The sequence below is a fragment of the Macaca mulatta genome, chromosome 18, assembly GCF_049350105.2.
Source record: "Macaca mulatta isolate MMU2019108-1 chromosome 18, T2T-MMU8v2.0, whole genome shotgun sequence".
Taxonomy (NCBI): domain Eukaryota; kingdom Metazoa; phylum Chordata; class Mammalia; order Primates; family Cercopithecidae; genus Macaca; species Macaca mulatta.
Window position 1 is genome coordinate 21,311,664 of NC_133423.1, and position 21,092 is coordinate 21,332,755.

The 21,092-nt window shown below is 44.5% G+C and overlaps 1 protein-coding gene across 2 annotated transcripts in view; it reads left to right on the forward strand.

Annotated features, from left to right (window-relative positions):
• Positions 1-328: 328 nt before the first annotated feature.
• CCBE1 (collagen and calcium binding EGF domains 1) overlaps positions 329-21,092 on the forward strand; it is a 283,314-nt gene continuing 262,550 nt past the window's right edge. For both annotated transcript variants that reach the window (XM_015122114.3, XM_077974672.1), the window contains exons 1-2: positions 329-496; positions 1,000-1,080. In XM_015122114.3, the coding sequence (XP_014977600.3) occupies positions 366-496; positions 1,000-1,080 (212 nt within the window). In that variant the 5' untranslated portion in view covers positions 329-365. The remainder of the gene's footprint in view (positions 497-999; positions 1,081-21,092) is intronic.

A 21,092-nucleotide genomic window follows, 5' to 3' on the forward strand; every position in this document is an offset into this window, starting at 1 on the left:
AAAATGCAAACAACCGCCCGCTTTCCCCACCCTGCGCGGTTCTCCCAGAGGAGGGAGAGGGAAGAGTCGAGGACGCAGCCCCAAGCCGAGTCCGGCAAGTCTGTCAATCCGGCGTGAACGTCCCGACGAGACAACTTGGACCTCAGGGCCCTCGTGCCGGCCGGACACCGCTGGCACCCCAACTCCTAGCCTTATTTTCTCCCCAGCCACATAATATTCCGGATCTCTGCTCCCCGTGCAGGTGGTGCAAACGCCCCTGCTCTCCGGCGCCCCCTGCCGGGAAGAGGGAAGGCGGCGGCCGCGGAGGAGCAGGACGCGGGGCCGGGACAGAGCTCGGCTCTGGGAAGAAGCCGGGAGCTTCCCTGATGGTGCCGCCGCCTCCGAGCCGGGGAGGAGCTGCCAGGGGCCAGCTGGGCAGGAGCCTGGGTCCGCTGCTGCTGCTCCTGGCGCTGGGACACACGTGGACCTACAGAGAGGAGCCGGAGGACGGCGACAGGTAAGCGCTGCAAGCCCCAGAGGAGGGCGAGCTCCTGCTGGATGCGCGTCCGGCTCGCCAGGGTGCCGGCGGTCCTCCTCGGCGCCCACTCCCGCAGCGATCCGCACGCCCTCACTCCTCTGGCCGTAAGGAGAGTGCTCAGCTGTCCTGGGCTACACTTCCCTTAGCTCCCGGGTATCAGCCTATGCGCCCTGCCATCCGTGGGTCGCGTCTGGGATACCCTCCGTCTAGCGTTCCTGCCTCCCCCGGGTACCACACCGGCGGGCACAGCTCGTGAACCCCGCTTCCTTTCTCCTGAAACTGGTTCGCTCCCTCGTGACCCTCGCCTGGCTCGTCCCTGTGCCCGGAGTCTGCTCCGCGTACGCGTTTGGGGACCAGCCGCTGCCCAGCGCGCCGGGACGCGGAGCCCGGCCATCCCCCACGCGCCAGGGACTCCCCAGCGCGCACTGCCCGCCTCCGCTCTCTCGCTGAGAATCAAACGTTTCCTCTGGACTTTTTCGTAGAGAAATCTGCTCAGAGAGTAAAATCGCGACGACTAAATACCCGTGTCTGAAGCCTACAGGCGAGCTCACCACATGCTACAGGTAAGCCTGGGGGCTCTGCGGACTGTTCGCCACTGCGCACCGGGGCTTACTGGGGAGGCGGCGCCGTAAAGGAGGGGTTTGGAGACGCGCTTGGGACCCGAGCAGCGTTTACACTGGAACGTGCTGGGTGCGTGCCGCGCGGTGCGAATCTTTGAGTGTTGGTTGGATAGGAGTCAGAGCAACACTGGGCAACTGAGTTTGCATCTAGGGTGTGTGCCCTGAGATCCTGAGGATGTTTGCCGCTCCCTGAAATACTTGCGTGGCGAAAGTTGGAGAAGAGGCGGCTACAAGTCTGTGAAGGAGATTGGATTGGATTTTGGGTGTAAACAGTGGGGCATAGCAAACACAGATGATGGCTTTTGTATTCGTGTTTTGTTTTGAAAACACAAAGTCAACAAGGCAATTCTTGGCACTTGGCTGTCTTCTGACCTTCTGTTGGGGCAGCGTGTGACTGTCACGGCCTCTGGACAAAAATGTAGGAGGAGGATTGTGAGTGGTTGTGTTGAGTGAAAACAAAAAGATTGTTGGGGCAGAGGAAAAAAGTATTTCTAAGAATGTGGGCCACAGATCCACCTGGGTATTTGTTAAATGAGTGACCTCGGGTGCTTGTTAAAACTAAGCGTGGATGGGGCTAGGGAATCGGTAGTTATAAAATGATCCCCAGGTGGTTCTTATCTCCCAAAGGAGAGAACCACTGTTCTGCTTGCAGCCTTTTGGAGATGAGGGTTGATTTTGGTTTTTCACCATTGAATTCTTGGCTTCTGTTCCAGTGCTCTCACTGGATAGAGGAGCATGCACCCATAAACGTTTATTGGATATCTGCTTTTTAGAGGCGCTGTGCAAGGTACTGTGATCATATGCCCACACCTGACTGTCTCTGAGACTCATATACTCTGTTCGGGTTGCCGGGATAAATACTGAGTAGTACACGGTAACGCAGCAGTCCCTAGAAACGAACTTGAAAGAAAACAATGTTTTATTCCTCATAAGGTTGTTGCCTATGAATCAATCATAGCGTTTCCTGCAGCTGAGAGCATTTCCTATACCCAAAGGTTCAGACATAAGTGATTCCAGGGCTGTCAGTTTATGGGTGCGAAAGCACCATCAGTTACATCGCGTACTTTTGCTCTTAAATCTGTTGTTGGCAGTGGAGGGACAACAATCAGGCAAATCAACAGTCACTCCTTGCCCTTAGGAGTGACTCTTGGCATGTGCGGGGGGTGAACGCTGAACAAAAAGAGAGGTAGTAGAGGAGAAAGGAGTATGTTCAATTGGCAGGTTAAGTCTTCAAGAGGCTAACTGGGTGAGCAAGGTCACCGAGCTCCTGAAGTGACCTGGTGGTGCTGGCAGCAGGATTGCTTGCCTGGTTCCAGGCCTGTCTTTCATCCACACGACCACAGTGTTTCTTGGGACACATTGTTTTCCTATCAGCACGGTATAAAGCCTCGAATTTAACATGGGAAATGACAGTGAGATGGTTTGCTCATTCGTTTAGTCCCTGAAGGTCAGACTTCACATAAATCAGTGACAGTTAGAGAATGCATGTTAGATTTTCAGAAACCATTTGGTGCCCGATTATTCTGTTTGTTAATGCCATGACTGTCGTCTTTTCCAGACTTTTTAAAGCAGTGTGGTGTTTCTTTTATACTCTTTCAACAGGAGACACTAGCAGCACCTTGGCGTGTGTTTTCACTAACAGCTACTCAAACTGCTATGAGATCTAGCAAAAATGATGTTTTATATCAAGGAGAAGAAAGAACTTTGTTTAAAGGAATGGGAAAGGATGCTTTCAGCTTGAAAGTGGTGCTGATCCTTGTGTATATGAAAAGATCTTAGATTTTGTTTTTATATCTATTTTCTCTATGGAAGTCAAGCGTTCTCTGTATTCCATTAGTCTTACCCTGTTTCTATAATCTCATCTTGAACCCCAAGAATAGAGGATACTGTTTTCCTTAGTTTGTGACTTGATTGTCCTAACCCTGTAGACCCTTGCTACGTCAAGTATCATCTGGAAACCAGCTGCACAGCATGATCTGGGAGCTTGTTAGAATCCCAGGCCTCTGCCCCCAGATCTCTTGAATCAGAATCTGTCTTAATGAGAGATGCATACAATCTTGAAGCACTGTTGTAAGAAACCAGTGTCCTCATCCCCAGGATACATGCAGACCCATTTAGACAGATCCTGAAAGGAGCATGGAGGCCTTTGCAGATGACCAGGTAGCTGTCCTACCTTGTTAAACTAAAGTGAGATAAAGAACCAGCCTTCCTGGAAGCCAGCCTTTAAAAGTTACTTTGAATTGAGCCGTAAGTAATGCAGCATTACTGATGGAATGTTCTTTGACTTTATAGCATTCTCTTTACCAGGTGGCTTTTGGTGAATGGTTTTCAGCACAAGTGAAGGAACTCTGGAAGCCAATTCTGAACTTGAAGTGTGTTTAGAAATGACTTTTAAAAAGTTACTAGGCCAGGTGCGGTGGCTCATGCCTGTAATCCCAGCACTTTGGGAGGCCGAGGCTGGTGGATCTCAAGGTCAAGAGATGGAGACCATCCTGGCCAACATGGTGAAACCCCATCACTACTAAAAATACAAAAATTAGCTGGGGGTGCTGGTGCACACCTGTAGTCCCAGCTGCTCAGGAGGCTGAAGCAGGAGAATCACTTGAACCCAGGAGGCAGAGGTTGCAGTGAGCTGAGATCACGCCACTGGACTCCAGCCTGGTGACAGAGCAAGATTCCTTAAAAAAAAAAAAAAAAAAGAAAAAAAAAAAGTTACTAACGTGTCATGCCACTGCATTCTCACTCCAGCTTGTATAGCAGAGTGAGACTTTTTGAGATGAAGTCTCGCTCTTATTGCCCAGGCTGGAGTGTGATGGCATGTGATCTCGGCTCACTGCAACCTCTGCCTCCTGGGTTTGAGTGATTCTCCTGGCTTAGCCTCCCGAGTAGCTGAGATTATAGGCATCTGCCACCATGTCCGGCTAATTTTTGTATTTTTAGTAGTGATGAGGTTTTACCACATTTTGCCAGGCTGGTCTCAAACTCCTGACCCCAAGTGACCTGCCCGCCTTGGCCTCCCAAAATGCTGGGATTACAGGCATGAGTCACCACTCCCAGCCAAGACCTCATCTCTTAAATCATTGATATGAGAGATAGGTTTAATACTAAAATAAGTGTGATAGAGTGAGTGATAAATCTGATCTGCCATTATACCCAAAAGTTATGGTAAACTAAATGATTTGGAGAAGAAAAAATGGACTCTGAATATCCTTTGTCCTGAAACTACCTCCTTACCCTACTTATGTTTTACATAGCTTCATGTAAGCAACACCTGTCCACTTCTAGCATTTTTTATTAGATATTAAATGGGAGTGACAACTTGAGGATTCAACAGTGTATTTCACTATTTTATGCACTTCACATACAGCCATCTCACGTACAGCCAACTTTGTAGCATTTGTATTATCTGAGCTTTACAAAAAAAGTGAAGCAAACCTCAGAGGGATTAAATATTAATGATGTGCCCAAGGTCACAAAACTATATGTGAGAGCCAGGATTCAAACTCAGGGCTGTCTGACTTCAGTGCATGAGCCCTTTCACCATCCCAGAGGTGCCTATGGGATGTTCCAGATTCTGGGATATAAGTAAGAAGACTATAAACCCAGATGGCTGTAAATTTCAAAGACAGTTTCATAGAAAACACTGGCATCCACCAGGATCACATCCAGGCTTTCTGAATTACCATTGCCCTTGCAGTCTGTCTTAGACAATTGAGCTTATATTATAGACAAAATTCGTGCGTACATACATAACTCTTTCCTTGTAGGATTTTATCTTAGTCACAGGGTCACTGTCTCCATGGACTGTCTATCCTCATTGTGTATTGTGCCAAGTACCCAATGTTTATTAAGCACTTCTCAAATGAATGCCAGTGACAGCTTAGTGAGTTTATGTATTTGCTCAGCATTATAATGTGACACGGGGAATATTCTTACCCGTAGTTAAGATATCAGAGTTGGGTGATGTAGCTGAACTGAACTGATAGCCAAACTAAGCATATAAAGTTATTACAGCATTACCCGTCTTGTGGGTATCAAAGTTTTGCCCACAAGTTCTTTTCCCCCCTTTCCCAAACCATGTAGCTTGAACAAAAGATTTTACCTTTCCTTTATTGGGTGATATCAATAAAAAGTTCCTGTCTGGGTGCGGTGGCTCATGCCTGTAATCCCAGCACTTTGGGAGGCCAAGGCGGGTGGATCACGAGGTCAAGAGATTGAGACCATTCTGGCTAACATGATGAAACCCTGTCTCTACTAAAAATACAGAAATTAGCTGGGTGTGGTGGTGCGTGTCTGTAGTCCCAGCTACTTCGGAGGCTGAGGCAGGAGAATCGTTTGAATCCAGGAGGTGGAGGTTGCAGGGCACCGAGATCTCACCACTGCACTCCAGCCTGGTGACAGAGTGAGACTCTGTCTCAAAAAAAAAAAAAAAAAAAAAAAGAAAGCTTTCCTTAAACAAGAAATATGCGTGTGTGTAGGAAACACTAATGAAACCCAGTTTTCATTGAGGCTGTGGAATAAACATCCTAATCAACCCTTGACTTCTTAATTAATAATCTATCGTGCATTGATTTCAAGCTCAGAATAGTCCTAGGAAATGTTTGAATATAAAATGATAAAATACAATCTCTGGCCTCAGTTTGCAGACTTGATTTTATATCAAGGTCTTTGAAACTGTGACCAATAAGCAATGGTGTATGATTGAGTTCAAAGTCATGTAGTTCATATGCTGTACTAGTAATGGGGAAGAGAGACAAGCAGCTAGAAATGGCTTTTGGGCAAAAGAAGATTTAACCATGTTCTTCAAAATGGTTTCCCCCACCTTTTTAAAAGTGTATACTTTCATTCAAGTGGTCTCAAGTCAGTGTACAGTTAAGCCCTGGCTGCCTCCACCCACTCTCAGGGAGACCAAAAGCCTTCATACGTCTCAAGTTGGGGGACAAAAAAGGGGGGCCATGAAGGCTGGTCAAAATAAAATACTTTTAAGATGAAGATTTAAAAATTTTTGCATTACATGATTTACATGAAAGCAATGCTATCACCTCCCCTGTGTGGACTCCGGAGAGGACTGAGCCCTTCTTCTTAGAAGTAGGGTGGCTTTTAGGAAGGCAAGGGACTTCGTGTAACAGTGCATCTCACGATATTTGGAACGGTTATTTAAAAAAAGAACAATGTGTCCTTGGCCACATTGTAGACCTTTGAGGGATGCTCACTCCAACAGACTGCCATCACCTTCACAGAAAACAAGATGAGATAGGTATGGCTTCGTGGGTGTGTGTGTGTGTGTGTGTGTGTGTTGGCTTGACGAAATGGTTCTTTAACTGTGTGTTAAATACTTTTTAAAAACTAGCTGTGATTTTTGACTTTGGGTTCATGGAGCTCCACGTGGAGGCTGAGTGGTATGGATGCCCCGGGTGCCCCTCTGCCCTGCTGGTATTCATCTGTCCAGCTAGTGCTGTCTCATTAGACGGTGTTCTTGCCTAATTTCCCATGTTCTCATGGGAAATAGTGACATGGGGGATGTAAAACGATGACCTTTCTTTGAGGTAATGCAACTATGTTGCCAAGTCTTGTGAGAATGTGAAAATTAATGTGATATTTCTGCAAATGTGTTTACTTGGAGTACTTTGAAGAGCAAGGTCCTTTTAATTAGAATAGTACTACCAGATTGATAGCATTGGGCTCTAGGTAAGGACACATTTGAGGAAAAGAGTGTATAGTGCACTTCTCTGGCAAGTCACCAAGTTCCCATGGGGGGGGGGGGTTCGATAATGTCAAAACACATAAAATAATATAAACTCTTTGCTGCAGTTTGAATCCCAGCTCTACTACTTGGTGGTTTTGTGACCTTGAACAGTTTTAATCTCTGTGCTTTTAATTTTCTCCTCTGTAAAATGAACATCCAATTGGTACTTAAATTATAGGGCCGCTGTGAGGATTGTGCTTAATATATATAAAGTGCTTTGAAAAATTCAAGACACATAGGAAGTGCTATGTTAGTAATACCTCCCATCGTCATCACTACATCTTGCCAAGTCTGCATGTTGAATGTTTTAGATACTCAATGGATGTTTGTTGAATTTTGTGAGTCTTATGAACTTTATCTTTTTGAAAGAGCAATTTGAGACCACAGCCAGAAAGTTCACTCGTTTCCAGATGCTATTTTGAAATGTAGGAGAGCCCAGAAACCTAGTGCCCTGGGAAAATTAGAGTATTGTTGTTTCCTGCTACCTCCCTGACTAGCCAAGCTACTCTACTCATGGCCATAAGAGCCAGTAGAAGGCACAGCCTGAACTAGAACTTGAAGTTACACCACTTTCATCCCTTGTCCAGGATTTTGAAGGGTCTTACTGGCAGAAAGAAGACTAGAAATCGGATCATCAGCCCCAGGCCCATTCTGATTTCTCTCTCCTCTGCTTGCTTCCCTGTCCTCTGGCTGGCATAGCTAAGGCCAGGTACTGAGGGCAGCTCTGTGAAGAGTTGGCTCATTCAGGGCATGTAGTTCAGGGAGGAAATGATAGGAAAATTGTGAAGAACTCTAGCCAGGCGCGGTGGCTCACGCCTGTAATCCCAGCACTTTGGGAGGCCAAGGCGGGTGGATCAGGAGGTCAGGAGTTTGAGACCAGCCTGACAACATGGTGAAACCCCGTCTCTACTAAAAATATAAAAATTAGCCGGGCATGGTGGCACGCGCCTGTAGTCTCAGCTACTCAGGAGGCTGAGGCAGGAGAATCACTTGAACCTGGGAAGCGGAGGTTGTGGTAAGCCAAGATCACGCCACTGCACTCCAGCCTGGGCAACAGAGCGAGACTCTGTCTCAAAACAAACAAACTTGTGAAGAAGAGAGCAGGGGCTAGGTGGTGGTGGTTTTGTGCAGAATGACCTGAATCACACACCTTGCATGCCGAAGGCGGCCTTCTCCTCTCCTGTGTTAGGCCATCTCTAGCATGGGCTGTCAACCCTCTGGGCCATCTGTTCTCATTCATGACTATATCCTCAGAGGCTAGCTCTGTGTCTGGACAGAGAGGCTGTTCTATACATATTTGTTGAATGATAGAATGACTATGTTAAAAGTAAACAATAAGATTGAACTGAAATCTGTTAGGCCTTCAAAAAACTTCTCTTCCTTTCCAAATGTGCTTTATTTAAAATCTGAGCTAGGAAGTCTGTTCTAAAAACCAGAGATTAACTGTACCTCTGAGATGCTGCCATTGTTTTCATTGGTTCCCAGTTAGACCTGCTTAACTTTAATTGCTAAATGTGTAGCAGGTGCTAGATTCTGGCAGCTATCGCTAACTCCTTGAACTTGCTATCTTAAATAACACCTGATGAGGACGTGTGGGTTCCTGCCCATGTGTTAATTGTGTCACAGACACTGGCTTTGGAGTAGAGGATCAAGGTTTTAAAGGGGGTCCCCCGCCTTCCCACAAGAACAGGTGTTAGAGGGAAGGAGGGAGGGAAGATTCTGTATCACTTCTCACTCACTCTCAGAGAAACAATGCAGAGTAATTGGAAACAATTTTAACTCAGTAACCACAAAAGGCTGCTCTTTCACTGATGTGTCCTTTGAGATCAGATCCAGTTGCGACTCTGGTTGCTGCCTAACTTCCTATGGTTAACTTCATCCTTTGTAAGTGAAGCTGGGGTGGGTGCACCCGGAAAAGCCAAACGCCTCCTTCTTGATTCTAGATATTCTGTCTTCTCAGGAGAAGGCTTGCATTTCACTCAGCAGCTTTCCAAACCCTGCTGTTCTCCTGCTCAGCAGGACCGGAGCTGCTTTTGTGAGCTTAGAGGGTCTGCTGGCATTTGGGGCATTGTTGAGTATCTAAAGAACAAAGATCACATTCTGTTTTAGATTATTGCTTTTATTTGCGGGATGAAAAAGTAAACAGCTATAACATCTGCAGTTCCTCTTCTGCCAAGTGAGGTCCTTTTTTTCTGCGAAGCTATTGACTAATTTTAATCTTATGAACAATCTTCATTTACTTAGTCAATGAATACTTGTTGGGTGCTTACAATCTGCCAGGCACCATTCTAGACACTTAGAGTATATCTTAAAATTGGACAAACCCACAACAACAGCAAAAATTCTCTGTCCTCATGGAATTTTAGTTCCCTTTATCTTTCAGTAAAGGAATTTTGACCCAAAGATTTCCTTTGGGACCTTTTTAAGATACTTGTTTTGGACATACATTTGATTAATGTCACATGTTGGGGGTTAAGATCTTAATTTCCGGTAGCCCAGCTGCGTCCTTTCAGCAACAGAAATCCCACAGCTTCAAGCAGAGTCAGGAAAACCCAGGGACGGTGGTAACAGAAGGTTTTCTGCAGAGGCGCTGGCAAGAACTTAACATGTACCACAAGTTTCTTCCAAGAATTATTGGAATGTGAAAGCATTACAAAGAGGAGGTGAGTTATTTTGTCATGTGACCTGTGATGTGGATGGCAGCATCAGAGTTGCCTGACTTAGGGACAAATACCCCAAGCCCAGCTGACCTAGGCCAGCCTCATGTTTTCCAACGGGGACTAAGCAGAATTTTAAAGAAGGCACGCCCTTCCAACATTGCTTGACTCTCCACATAATGCATTATAGATTTGTCATCATATAAGGATGTGACACTTCTTGAACAGTTAGTTTCCAGCTTGAAACACCTGTAGAGAATGGGGTGGTGGTGATGCCTCCACACTTAATCCTCATTAAGCAAAATGTCACATCTTTCTAGCTGTAAGGTATGATCCATGTGTGCTAAGAGCCGATGTGAAAGCTTGGATGAATATGTTGTCACCTTATTGGTTGTGATAGAACTAGATCATGTTACCATGCCCTTGAGGACTTCAGAAACTGGGACCACATCCATTCTTGAGCTTTCTTTCTTGGCCACTCCTGTGGGATATTCTGTTTGCCTCATCTGCAGTGAAGCTTCTCATCCTTGGTCCTCTGGGAATGACAGGGGCAGATGTCAACTCCGTGGGTTGCCCCACAGGAGGCTGTGTAAACAGAACTGGTGGGAGATACAGGGGGGCTCTCAACAGGCAGGGTCTGACCCTGGGAGTTTGGTATAAAGCAGGGATTGGCAAACTAGGGCTCATGGCTTGTTCTTGTACTCTAATAGTTTGAGTCGTTTTTGGTTTTAAAGCACTGCAAAAGAACACACAGAATCCCAATTTGGCCCCCAAAGTCCCAGATGTTTACTGCCTAGCCCCTCACAGAGGAAAACTTGACTCCTGCAGATCCACTTTAATACAAACACCGGGAGTGGGACTTTCCATCCATAATACCTCATCCACATGTCTGAATTCTCAAGGTGACTTTGAGACAGTCACTCATCTTCATCTTTGGGTCACTTACCTGTGTATCACCTTATTTATATTACAGCATTTGGATTTCTTGGCCAAGCATCTTTAGTTGTCACTTGGTTTTCTGATCTCCAGAAATCACAGTTTTTGTTGAACTGGAACTTCTTTCAAGTCATCATTCCTAAGTGATACTCGAAATGAGCATAATCTGCCAGTTTCTAAGAAGCTGACTTTATTGCAAGGAGTTGATTGAGGACTCACTTCCTGCTGCCTTTCTACAGTTTTCCATGACAAGCCTTCCTGTGCCAGTAGAATAACCCTTGAGTGTTACCTTGGTTTGCTACCTTTCCTCATTGATTTGCATATCAATTATCACACGCTTGGTAGGCTGAAAGTCACCTCTCCACACATTTCAACATGTTAGGGTTTGTTTTTTGTTTTTGTTTTTTGAGACATGGTCTCACTCTGTTGCCCAGGCTGCAGTACAGTGGTGCGATCATATCTCACTGCAGCCTCAGTCTCCGAGGCTGAAGCTATCCTGCTTCAGCCTCCTAAGTAGCTGGGACTACAGGAGCGCACCACCATGCCTGGCTAATTTAATTTTGTGTAGAGATGGATTCTTGCTACATTGTCCAGGCTGGTCTTGAACTCCTCAGCCTCCTAAAGTGTTGGGATTATAGGCATGAGCCACTGCACCCAGCTGAAGCGTTAGTTTTGAATTAGTATAGTAGAAAACTTTATACATTCAAAGATCAAGTGATAGCATATATTTGGAGGAATGCACATCTAGAAAAAAAGCCATTTTCACTGAAGGGTATTCTGAATCATTTATAACTTTATATTTTTCCATGTATGGCTAAAAATGTATAATACCACTATACAGGTATACTATGCAGAATATATCAGTGATTAAACTTAATAATTTTTTTTTTTGAAACAGTCTCTGTTGCCCAAGCTGGAGGGCAGTGGTGCAATCTCAGCTCACTGCAACCTCCACCTCCGGAGTTCAAGGGATTCTCCTGCCTCAGCCTGCCTAGTAGCTGGGACTAGAGGCTTGTGCCACCATGCCGGGGTAATTTTTTTGTACTTTTAGTAGAGACAGGGTTTCACCATGTTGGCCAGGCTGGTCTCAAATTCCTGACCTCAGGTAATCCACCCATCTCGACCTCCCAAAGTACTGGCATTACAGGCATGAGCCACCACGCCCAGCCTGAACTTATGAATTTTTGAACTTCCTTTTAACACCAGCTGTTTTGTTCCACAAAGCTCATGGAGACTCCTAAATAGTGATGGCTTTAGCAATGACTGTGGAAAACAGTAGTGGAGGAGGAGAGAACAGTCTAAAAGAAATATTCTGAGGCAAGAGAGACAAAGTCTGATAATGGTATTTTGGCAAAGGAAGGGAAAAGTTAGGAAACTGGAATTCATCATTTGATGTATTAGGAAGGTAAAGGAATGATGTGGTGTAGAGAAAAAAAAACACAGGCACAGATCTGTTCAGAAATAGGATCCTACGGAGATGAAATTGTGAAAATTTTCTCATCTTTAACATACCCATTTTAACTTCGGTAGGCTTAAACTTAGAAAGGTTCATAGATAGACAAATGTAAGTTTTGTAACCCTCTGCCTTTGTCTAGCACTATTTCCTCGAAGATTGGAAGGCATCTGTAAGCCAGCACAGATCACGCTGTGGCTTTTTCTGTGACTATGGCCTCTTTGCTTTCATTTGGATTGCTCTTGATAATGTGTCCTTGCTTCATTTTGGAATTTTCCCACAAATAAATGGCTCACTTTTTTTGTGGTGTGAAATTGCATGGTAGAGCGGAGGTTGCCTTCCTGGGAACCCACCTAGACCACAGACTTGTTGAACCAACTGCAGGTTGTATGAGAGCAGGCGATGATGCCCTTTAGAGGCAAGGTTGCCCCCAAACAAAAATGCACTGGAGTGTAGTTCTGGCCAAATCTGAATGATGAGAAAAACTTAGAATATAATATCAACAGGCTTTTATCTCTGAGAACATTTGAAGGGTTTTAAAAATTCTGTAAAATTGGTTTTGGTATTGTTGGTTTTCTGCAGATCACACTGGCCTGGTTGGGTGGACATAGGGAGAGAGAAACTGTATTGTAACCCCATACTTATGACTGGCAACAACTTCTATCTGGAACACAGCTGAAAAGGGAAGAAGGGGAGAAGGAAAGGGATGCCAATACAAGGGAGCTTTGAATCCAAAATGGATATTATAAAGAAAACATCACAAGAAATAGATATTACAAAAGGCTTTGAGGAACCAAAGATGGATATAAAAAAGCATCAAATACTGTCTGATGAGTGCCTCAGTTTGCCCTGTGTGTGAGGACTCACTGTCAGAAGCTGTTCCAGCTTGTCTTTATACTGTGCAAGCTCTTGCATAGTGTCAAGGTCACATGCAGGTACATGGCAGGGCTGGGCTGGGCTTCGAAGCCAGGCAGTCTGACTCCGGAGCCTGTTTTCTTCTCAACTACTGGGCTCTTGAAGGCCTGACAATTGTGGTTACCTTGCTTTTCTGCCAACTGCAAATTTAAAAGAGGCGCTTAGAGGAAGGGAGGACTGCTGGAAACAGTGACATTCATCCCACTAGTTAAAAACAAAAGTTGGACAAGTCGTCAAAAGTAGTCACAAAAATCATTCCCCCCGACTCCAAAAACCCAGCACACACTGATGCCATTTAATAAAGGGGGACACATTGTCATACATGCCTTGCTTTCGATGGATATCACTGTCCACGATGTCCTGAGTTTATTCAATGAAATTAAATTCTGTTCAACATCATTGAAGAATAACGGGGATTAAGCTTTATCTAAAATAACAGGGATTAAGCTTTACTATGCTTTCATTTCTGCAGAGCCTCTCTCCAGGATGGTGCCAAATTTGGGGAGATTAGAACCTATTCTGTTCACAGCAAGACATCACTGTTAAAAATGCAGGTGCCCAGGCCTCATCCCAGACCTACCCAATCACAATTTGCATTCTGACAAGGTCACTAGGTGCTTGCTATGCACATCAAATGTTGAGAAGCACGGTCCTAATCGTCACTATATCACCATAACAACAGAATGTTCTCTTGTTTCCTTCCTGGCAAGGTGCTAGGCAGTGATTCTTAGCCTGGACTGCACATAGAAATCATCCGAGGAGCTTTTTAAAAATCCCAGCATTCAGGCTGCTCCACATACCTTGGCTTGCCACCTTTCACACCAGAGTCATGCCAGAAACTCTGGAGGTGGGTGCCAGGCACCAGGAATTTCTAAAGCTCCTCATGTGATTCCAGTAGGTTGAAAACTTCTGCCTTAAACTTGAGGAGGAAGCATAAGGTTGTGAGCAGCCTGGCTCTTTGTCAGAAGCTGGGTAAATGGTCTTTGTTTCTTCCATGGCCACTGAGCCGGGGTGTCTTGTGTCCTTTGCAATTGCTGCAGGTCCAGGTCCCTCAGTGGTCCCTCGGTGACTGTCACCATGCCTGTGTCTCCAATCCTTCATCTGTTAGACCCTCTCCATTCTGTGCAGGGTGGTTTGAGGGTGTCAGGGAAGTGATGGAGGGGATAACAGGAGAGTGGATCAAGGATAGGACGAGTTCTTGGTTTCTCAAGCTGAGCCATTCCAAATCTCAGGGTGCAAATGCCATCACTCTTTATTTTGTATTGTAGGCTCTCAGCTTGGTGTCTGGAGCTACTCAGTGACCTTTGGAGCATTAAAAAAAATATTTTGCTTTGTTGCTGCACTGCATGAAACTTCTCCCAAGATATAAACATGGCTCAGCATATTATAAATGAAAGCTTTTCAGCGTCAAGCTGTGTTTTTCTTTCCTTGTGAGTATCAAACACATTTTTTTACATGGTATGATTGGACATCTACATGCTGTCGGAGATTCTCCCCTCACCCTATCTGTACGCTTTACTCTCCAGTCCTCCTGATAATTGGAAGAATTTCTCAACCCTTCACCCTCCACCCCAGAAAACACAAGGCTTTTTATGGGCTCGAGTTAACTGTATGCATCACAAAATAATTGTTTCTGTGGTTTGACCAGATAGTTATAATTCAAGCTCCGTATTTACCACATGGCCTTAAACCAGGCAGTCTCCAAATATGTCTGTCTATAATGCATAGTTTGTACATGTAATTGTCTTTTTGAGTGTTACAATAGCAATTATGCTGGCTAAATCATAGAAATGGAAATGATTATAAAGCAAGAAATAAAGGAAATGCAACTGCATTTTGTGTATAGAGTATAGAGGTACCCCTGAGGCTCTTAATGAAGAATCTCTGAATTTGAGGCTGGCAAGACACAAAGTGGTATATAAGTGACCTGAGTTTAATATATTTCAAAGCTTGCTAGTTTGAGTGTGGCAGCCTATTACTGAGGATATTATAGGAATGGAGATTTTGTTTTATTTTTGAGACAGAGTCTCACTCCGTCACCCAGGCTGGAGTGCCGTGGCACAATCTCAGCTCACTGCAACCCCCGCCTCCCAGGTTCAAACGTTTCTTGTGCCTCAGCCTTCTGAGTAACTGGCATTACAGGCACTCGCCACCATGCCAGGTTAATTTTTGTATTTTTAGTAGAGACAGGGTTTTGCCATGTTGGCCAGGCTGCTCTTGAACTCCCGGCCTCAGGTGATCTGCTTGCCTTGGCCTCCCAAAGTGTAGGAAAGGAGATTTAATGAGAAGGCATGAGAGGATCTGAGTGGACTCCTGACCATTACTCAGCATCTCCACCACCCCCACTGCTTTGCGAGTCCATTCCCAGAAACCCTCAGTGTTTCAGAAGTATAATTTGAGGCCGTAAAATATAGGTAAATTATAATCAGCAGAGACCACATTAAGGTCAATGAAAAAGGGTGCTCTAGGCTGGAGACAACTGGCCCTGGGAGTTCTGGTGGTCCAGCTGCTACCCTGCTGTCCTAGGGAAGGAGGTTTGAGGTCTTGGCACAGCCAAGGCCATGTCTTTGTGGTCACTGAAGTGGGGAGTGAGGTGGGAATTCATGTGTACTGACTGGGATGCTCCAGCGTGGACTACCCCAGCTTGCAGCCTTTGGCCATCTGGCTTTGTTTACTCAGGCTGCATCTCCAGGTCCTGCCTCTTCAGTGAATCCTTCCTTGACTTTCTTTCCTTTTTTTCCCCTTTCTTTCTTTCCTTTGTTTCTTTTTTTGAGTTGGAGTCTCACTCTGTCACCCAGGCTGGTGTACAGTGATGCAATCTTGGTTCACTGCAATCTCCGCCTCCTGGGTTCAAGTGATTCTCCTGCCTCAGCCTCCAGAGTAGCTGGGATTACACGTGTGCGCCACCACTGCTGGCTAATCTTTTTTGTATTTTTAGTGGAAATGGGGTTTCACCATGTTGGTCAGGCTGGTCTCAAACTCCTGACCTCAGGTGATCCACCTGCCTCAGCCTCCAAAAGTGCTGGGATTACAGGTGTGAGTCACCGTGCCTGGCCAACTTTCTGTTTAAAAAAGGAAAACTTCACACTGTTCAACCTTTAAAAATGCATGACTTGTGTGATCTTAGGAGTTGTGTTCATTTGCTAGCACAGATTGACCACTATTGGATTTTCCTAACACGTTTGACACATGCTTCTGTGTGTGCCTTTGAGGTGATGTCTGCCTTTGTCTTGTGAAGCTCAGAGCACTAGGAGCATATCTAAATCCTTATGCCTTGAACAGGTGAGAGTTTCACTCACACTTTTTAGGGTTCTAAAATTCAGGGGTTTGAATCCCAAAAGAAACTGCCTTCATGATGAGGGGAAAGCACTTTTGTTCTTCTAGGAAAGTATATGAAAATATATATCACTTTTTCTACCATCACAGCTGACCTACCCAAGAGAATGGAGATTCTTAGGTTTGGAAAAAGGAAGACAGAAGGATTATTTGACAATTTCTTTACAAAGGAAAGCTCCACTCTGTAGTTCCTACAGGGAAGGGGGCACAAGAAGGAAGAACTCTGTTTTGGAAGTTTTCTTTTTAAGAGTTTATTTATGTTGTTTCTAGTCATGGCAATATTTCTCTGCATGTTTTACATCATGGCAATGTGCGAGTTAGAACTGAGGGTCATCCAATTTCACCCCTTCGGGGTAAAGATGATCAAAGGGTTGGAGTTTATTTTTCCTAATCTTTCTATGCATATGCTAAGATATCCTTAGACTTACCACTTATAGAAATGGGTTTATTCTGCAATTTCTTTTTCCCAGTTAATAGATAAGGAATACTTGCTTATGGTTAAATAGGGTGCTAAGCCATTTCCCAGCATGGCATTTAATTGTAGGGAGGCATCATAATTCATCTATTCATTGGAGAGTTCTCTAAGGAAATTAGCAGATGCTAAAGGGGGGAGTCTTTGTTTCAGTACATTCAGATTTTAAACTTGATATACTTGAAATTAGCATCTTAAGTTTTATCAGAATGAATCAGAAGATCTAATGTAAGCAGGTAGCACGTGGTTCTGGAACTTAGGAGACATGGTCTTTTTTTTTTTAAGATGAAGTCTTGCTGTCTCCAGGCTGGAGTCCAGTGGCAAGATCTTGGCTCACTGCAACTCCTCCACCTCCCGGGTTCACGCCGTTCTCCTGCCTCAGCCTCCCGAGTAGCTGGGACTACAGGCATGTGCCACCACTCTCAGCTAATTTTTGTATTTTTAGTAGAGACAGGGTTCACCATGTTGGCCAGGATGGTCTCGATTTCTTGACCTTAGGATCTGCCCACCTTGGCCTCCCTAAGTGCTGGGATTACAGGCGTGAGCCACCGTGCCTGGTCTGGGAGACATGGTTTTTGATGACCTGCCCTCTCCCTACCTTCCACTGCAGGGTCCTCCAGAAACCCTCTGGCTCTCTCCAAGCCTCAGAGGAGGGATGTGGCTTTGCCAGAGTTCCTTCCAGGTCTGACAGTCTGACAGGGACCACTCCCACCTTCACCGAGAGCAGAACAAACAGAAGCAGGTTTAGTTTACAGCCCAGGGCATTTGCTTGACACAAGGGCGATCATCTGGACTGTGGGAGACTCTGCAGTACTTATCTCTAATCAGCCTAACAAACATGATAGCCATCTTTGCACTGTGGATTTAATCTCTTGAATGGCTTTAATGGTTTCTTACCCCAATTATTAAAAAGGAAAAAGTCTTTTTACTCCCCAGGTCTGTGCTTTAAAGTGCACTGCTCTCTGCTGCAGGATCATGCTGGGTAAGTGCAGGAGCCCATCAAAGTGTTAAGGGCCCTGGCTGGCCACTGGCTGGCTGGCTTTTCACAGCTTACTTTCAAGATGTGCTGTGCCATAGGATAGCAGAACACAGGGTGAAGTATCAGCTTCCTCACTTCACGGAGAGCTGTAGTCCCATGGCACCTGCTGTCTTCCTAAAAAGGAGAAATCAAGTTGCCTTTGGGCAGACTCCTGCTGATAAAGTGGGAAGAAAACGGGACATTGGATGAGCTTTCTCATAAAATCTCTTACACATCTTTTATCCTAACATACTGGGCTTGGTATGTTTCTCATATTTACTAATGTTTCTATTACAAACTTATTTTTCAGCACGTTTCTCCTTCTGAATGTATTTATTTGACTGACCAAAGAGCCTCTGCTCAGTGTATCTCAGGGCCCTCGAAAAGACTTCATGTGCAAATTTACTGTCTGTGGCCTTGCTGCCATTTTCATCGTTCTGCTGCTCCGAGTTCTGGTTCCATATTTGGCTCTGTTTAGAGATTCCGAGGGAAATGGTGACACAAGACAGCTATGCAACTTAGCTGTATATGTTTAAAAAGATATCAAATAGCTTTCCCTTTTTTTTTCTTAGCCAAATTTCCTTCATAAAAGGATGAGGCTTCTCTTGAATAACCCAGATAATTATCAGGTTTTTAAATTTATTAACATCCTTTCCATATTTAGGCAGTCTCAGCTTAACAAAAAGGTATCTCACTTGAGTTTTGCATGAGATCAACAGGCTGCATTTCTTTTTTCAGACAGGGTCTCACTCTGTCACCCAGGCTGGAGTGCAGTGGCACAATCTCAGCTCACTGCAATCTCCGCCTCTGGAGCTCAAGTGATTCTCCTGCCTCAGCCTTCCAAGTAACTGGGATTACAGGCATGTGCCACCATGCCTGGCTGATTTTTGTATTTTTAGTAGAGATGGGGTTTCACCATGTTTTCCAGGCTGGTCTCATCCTGCCTCAGCCTCCCAAAGTGCTGGGATTACAGGCATGAGCCACTGTGCCCATGATTGCCTCCTTTGGAGAGGCTAACCATAAACTCAAAAGAATGTAACCATATATCTTACCTACCTATGACCTGGAAGCTCCCTCCCCCTTCAAGTTGTCCCGCTTTTCTAGACTGAACCAGTATTCATCTTACATGTGTCGGTTGATGTCTCATGTCTCCCTAAAATGTATAAAACCAAACTGTGCTCTGACCACCTTGGGTACATGTCGTCAGGACCTCCTGAGGCTGTGTCATGGGCACGTGTCCTCAACCTTGGCAAAATACGCTCTCTAAATTAACTGAGACCTGTCTCAGATTTTGGGGGCTCACAGCATTATAATCATTAAAAGATTCAAGTTTATTTTGAGGGTGAAAAGCTGAATATATTTCTCCAAAAGAAATGCACTTCTCTCAGTGAGCAGAGGGGTGACTTTGAATAGAATGGGAGGGAGGCCGGCCCTAAGCAGTTTCCAGTTTGACTTTTACCTTTAGTTTAGTGATTTGGGGGCCCCAAGATGTTTTCCTTTCACTGTGCATGTAAAGCACACTGAAAAAACCAAAGTTGCAGTGGAGATTCCCTTTCATCCATCATGTTACAACTCCAGCCTTAACTACATTCCTTCCAAAGGAGGGCAGGTTAAAATGCAGATTAGAGAGACTAACTTGCAAACGGGAGAAAGTTAGAAGGAATCAAGCTTCAAACCAGCAGCCTGTTGATCTCATGCAAAACTCAAGTGAGATACCTTTTTTTTTTTCTCTCAGCCAAATTTCCTGCATAAAAGGATGAGGCTTCTCTTGAATAACCCAGATAGTTTTAATTTGTAATTAAAACTTATAATTAACTTATAATTAAAAAGCTTATAATTATGAAAAGCTTATAATTATGAACATTTTTCAAATATGCCAATGGAGAGTCATGCTCATACCAAAATTCTGCTCTGTTTGTTTCATCATAACAGGTGTGTGAATTCTGGGCAAGTTTCTAGAATAGAAATTCTGTCCCGTCCATTAGAATGGTGTACTGTGGCCCTGTTTGTGGTAGAGCAGATCACTGTATGGGGCAGCCACCTGAGGACTGTTAACTGCTTTGGATTCAAAAACACTTAAATATAAAATTACTTCGCCTCAAAGGCAGTTCATATGAATACTGTAGCATGAACATGGTGTATTCTTATCAGATGAAAATTTAGCTTTGAAAGGGAACTAACATTTTATTTTTATATGTATATTTGTATTTTACTTTTATGTCTAGAGCCCTTTTAAACCCAAATGAACAGGCCTTTACTTTGACTTTTTTTTTGTAGCAAAATTGGATTCATCGACACTTAATACATTAGCTTCTCTAATATAAAAATATGGGCCTGGTGCGGTGGCTCATGCCTGTAATCTCAGCACTTTGGAAGATCAAGGCAGGTGGATCACTTGACGTCAGGAGTTTGCGATCAGCTTGACCAACATGGTGAAGCCGTGTCTCTATTAAAAGTACAAAAATTATCTGAGTGTGGTGGTGGGCACCTGTAATCCCTATAATCCCTGTTACTCAGGAGACTGAGGCAGGAGAATCACTCAAACCCGGGAGGCAGAGGTTGCATTGAGCGGAGATTGTGCCACTGCACTCCAGCCTGGGCAACAGAGTGAGACTCCATCTAAAATATATATAAATATAATTTTTTAAATATAAAAGGCAACAAATATTCTGAAGGGAAAGGTATCTAGTCATGGTCTCTCTGTTCTTAATATTCTGCTATCTAGTCTTCGTGGACATTTTCAACATTTTACCTATTCAGAGTCGAATCAATGATTTACTCAACATTTTTGATGTCTTAAATGTTTAGTCTAAAATATTATTTAAATTACAGCAGTTAGAATCAAACAATCCCACAGCTGGGAAGATATTGTGCCCTCAACACCCCCCTGGTCCTTCCTGTCCTCACCACAGCAACCGCTTTCTAACTTTTTGGCTTATTCTTTTGGTTTTTGCCTCCATCACTCTAAGAAAATTAGGTTTCAAATTTTTTCAGTTTTGAGTCTTCCCCCCTCCTCCTATGGTAGGAGAAAATTGAGCTATCGAGCACTGCACACGCTTGTAAGCATCACACATGCTTATAACCACCGCACCTGCTTACAGCCATCGCACACGCTTGCGTCCCATCTTTGCATCCCCCGGTGTGGTTGTGTTGTAGTTTGGGATAGGTCAGTTTTCAGTGTTGATGTAATGACTGTGGAAATGCTATTGACTCTAAGCCCGGTTGCGTATACTAGGATTGCTTTTCCTTTCTTTTACCATATCTTACCTGTCCTATAGTTTAGTTTAATTTGTTTGTACATATATAATGAGAAGCCAACCCCTCTCACTCCCTTTTGTGTGAAGTTCCTCTCAAAATATTCAAACTCATTAGATGTTCTGTCATTTCAACTTTACATTTGGCCCAGAGCATTGGGGCCTGCA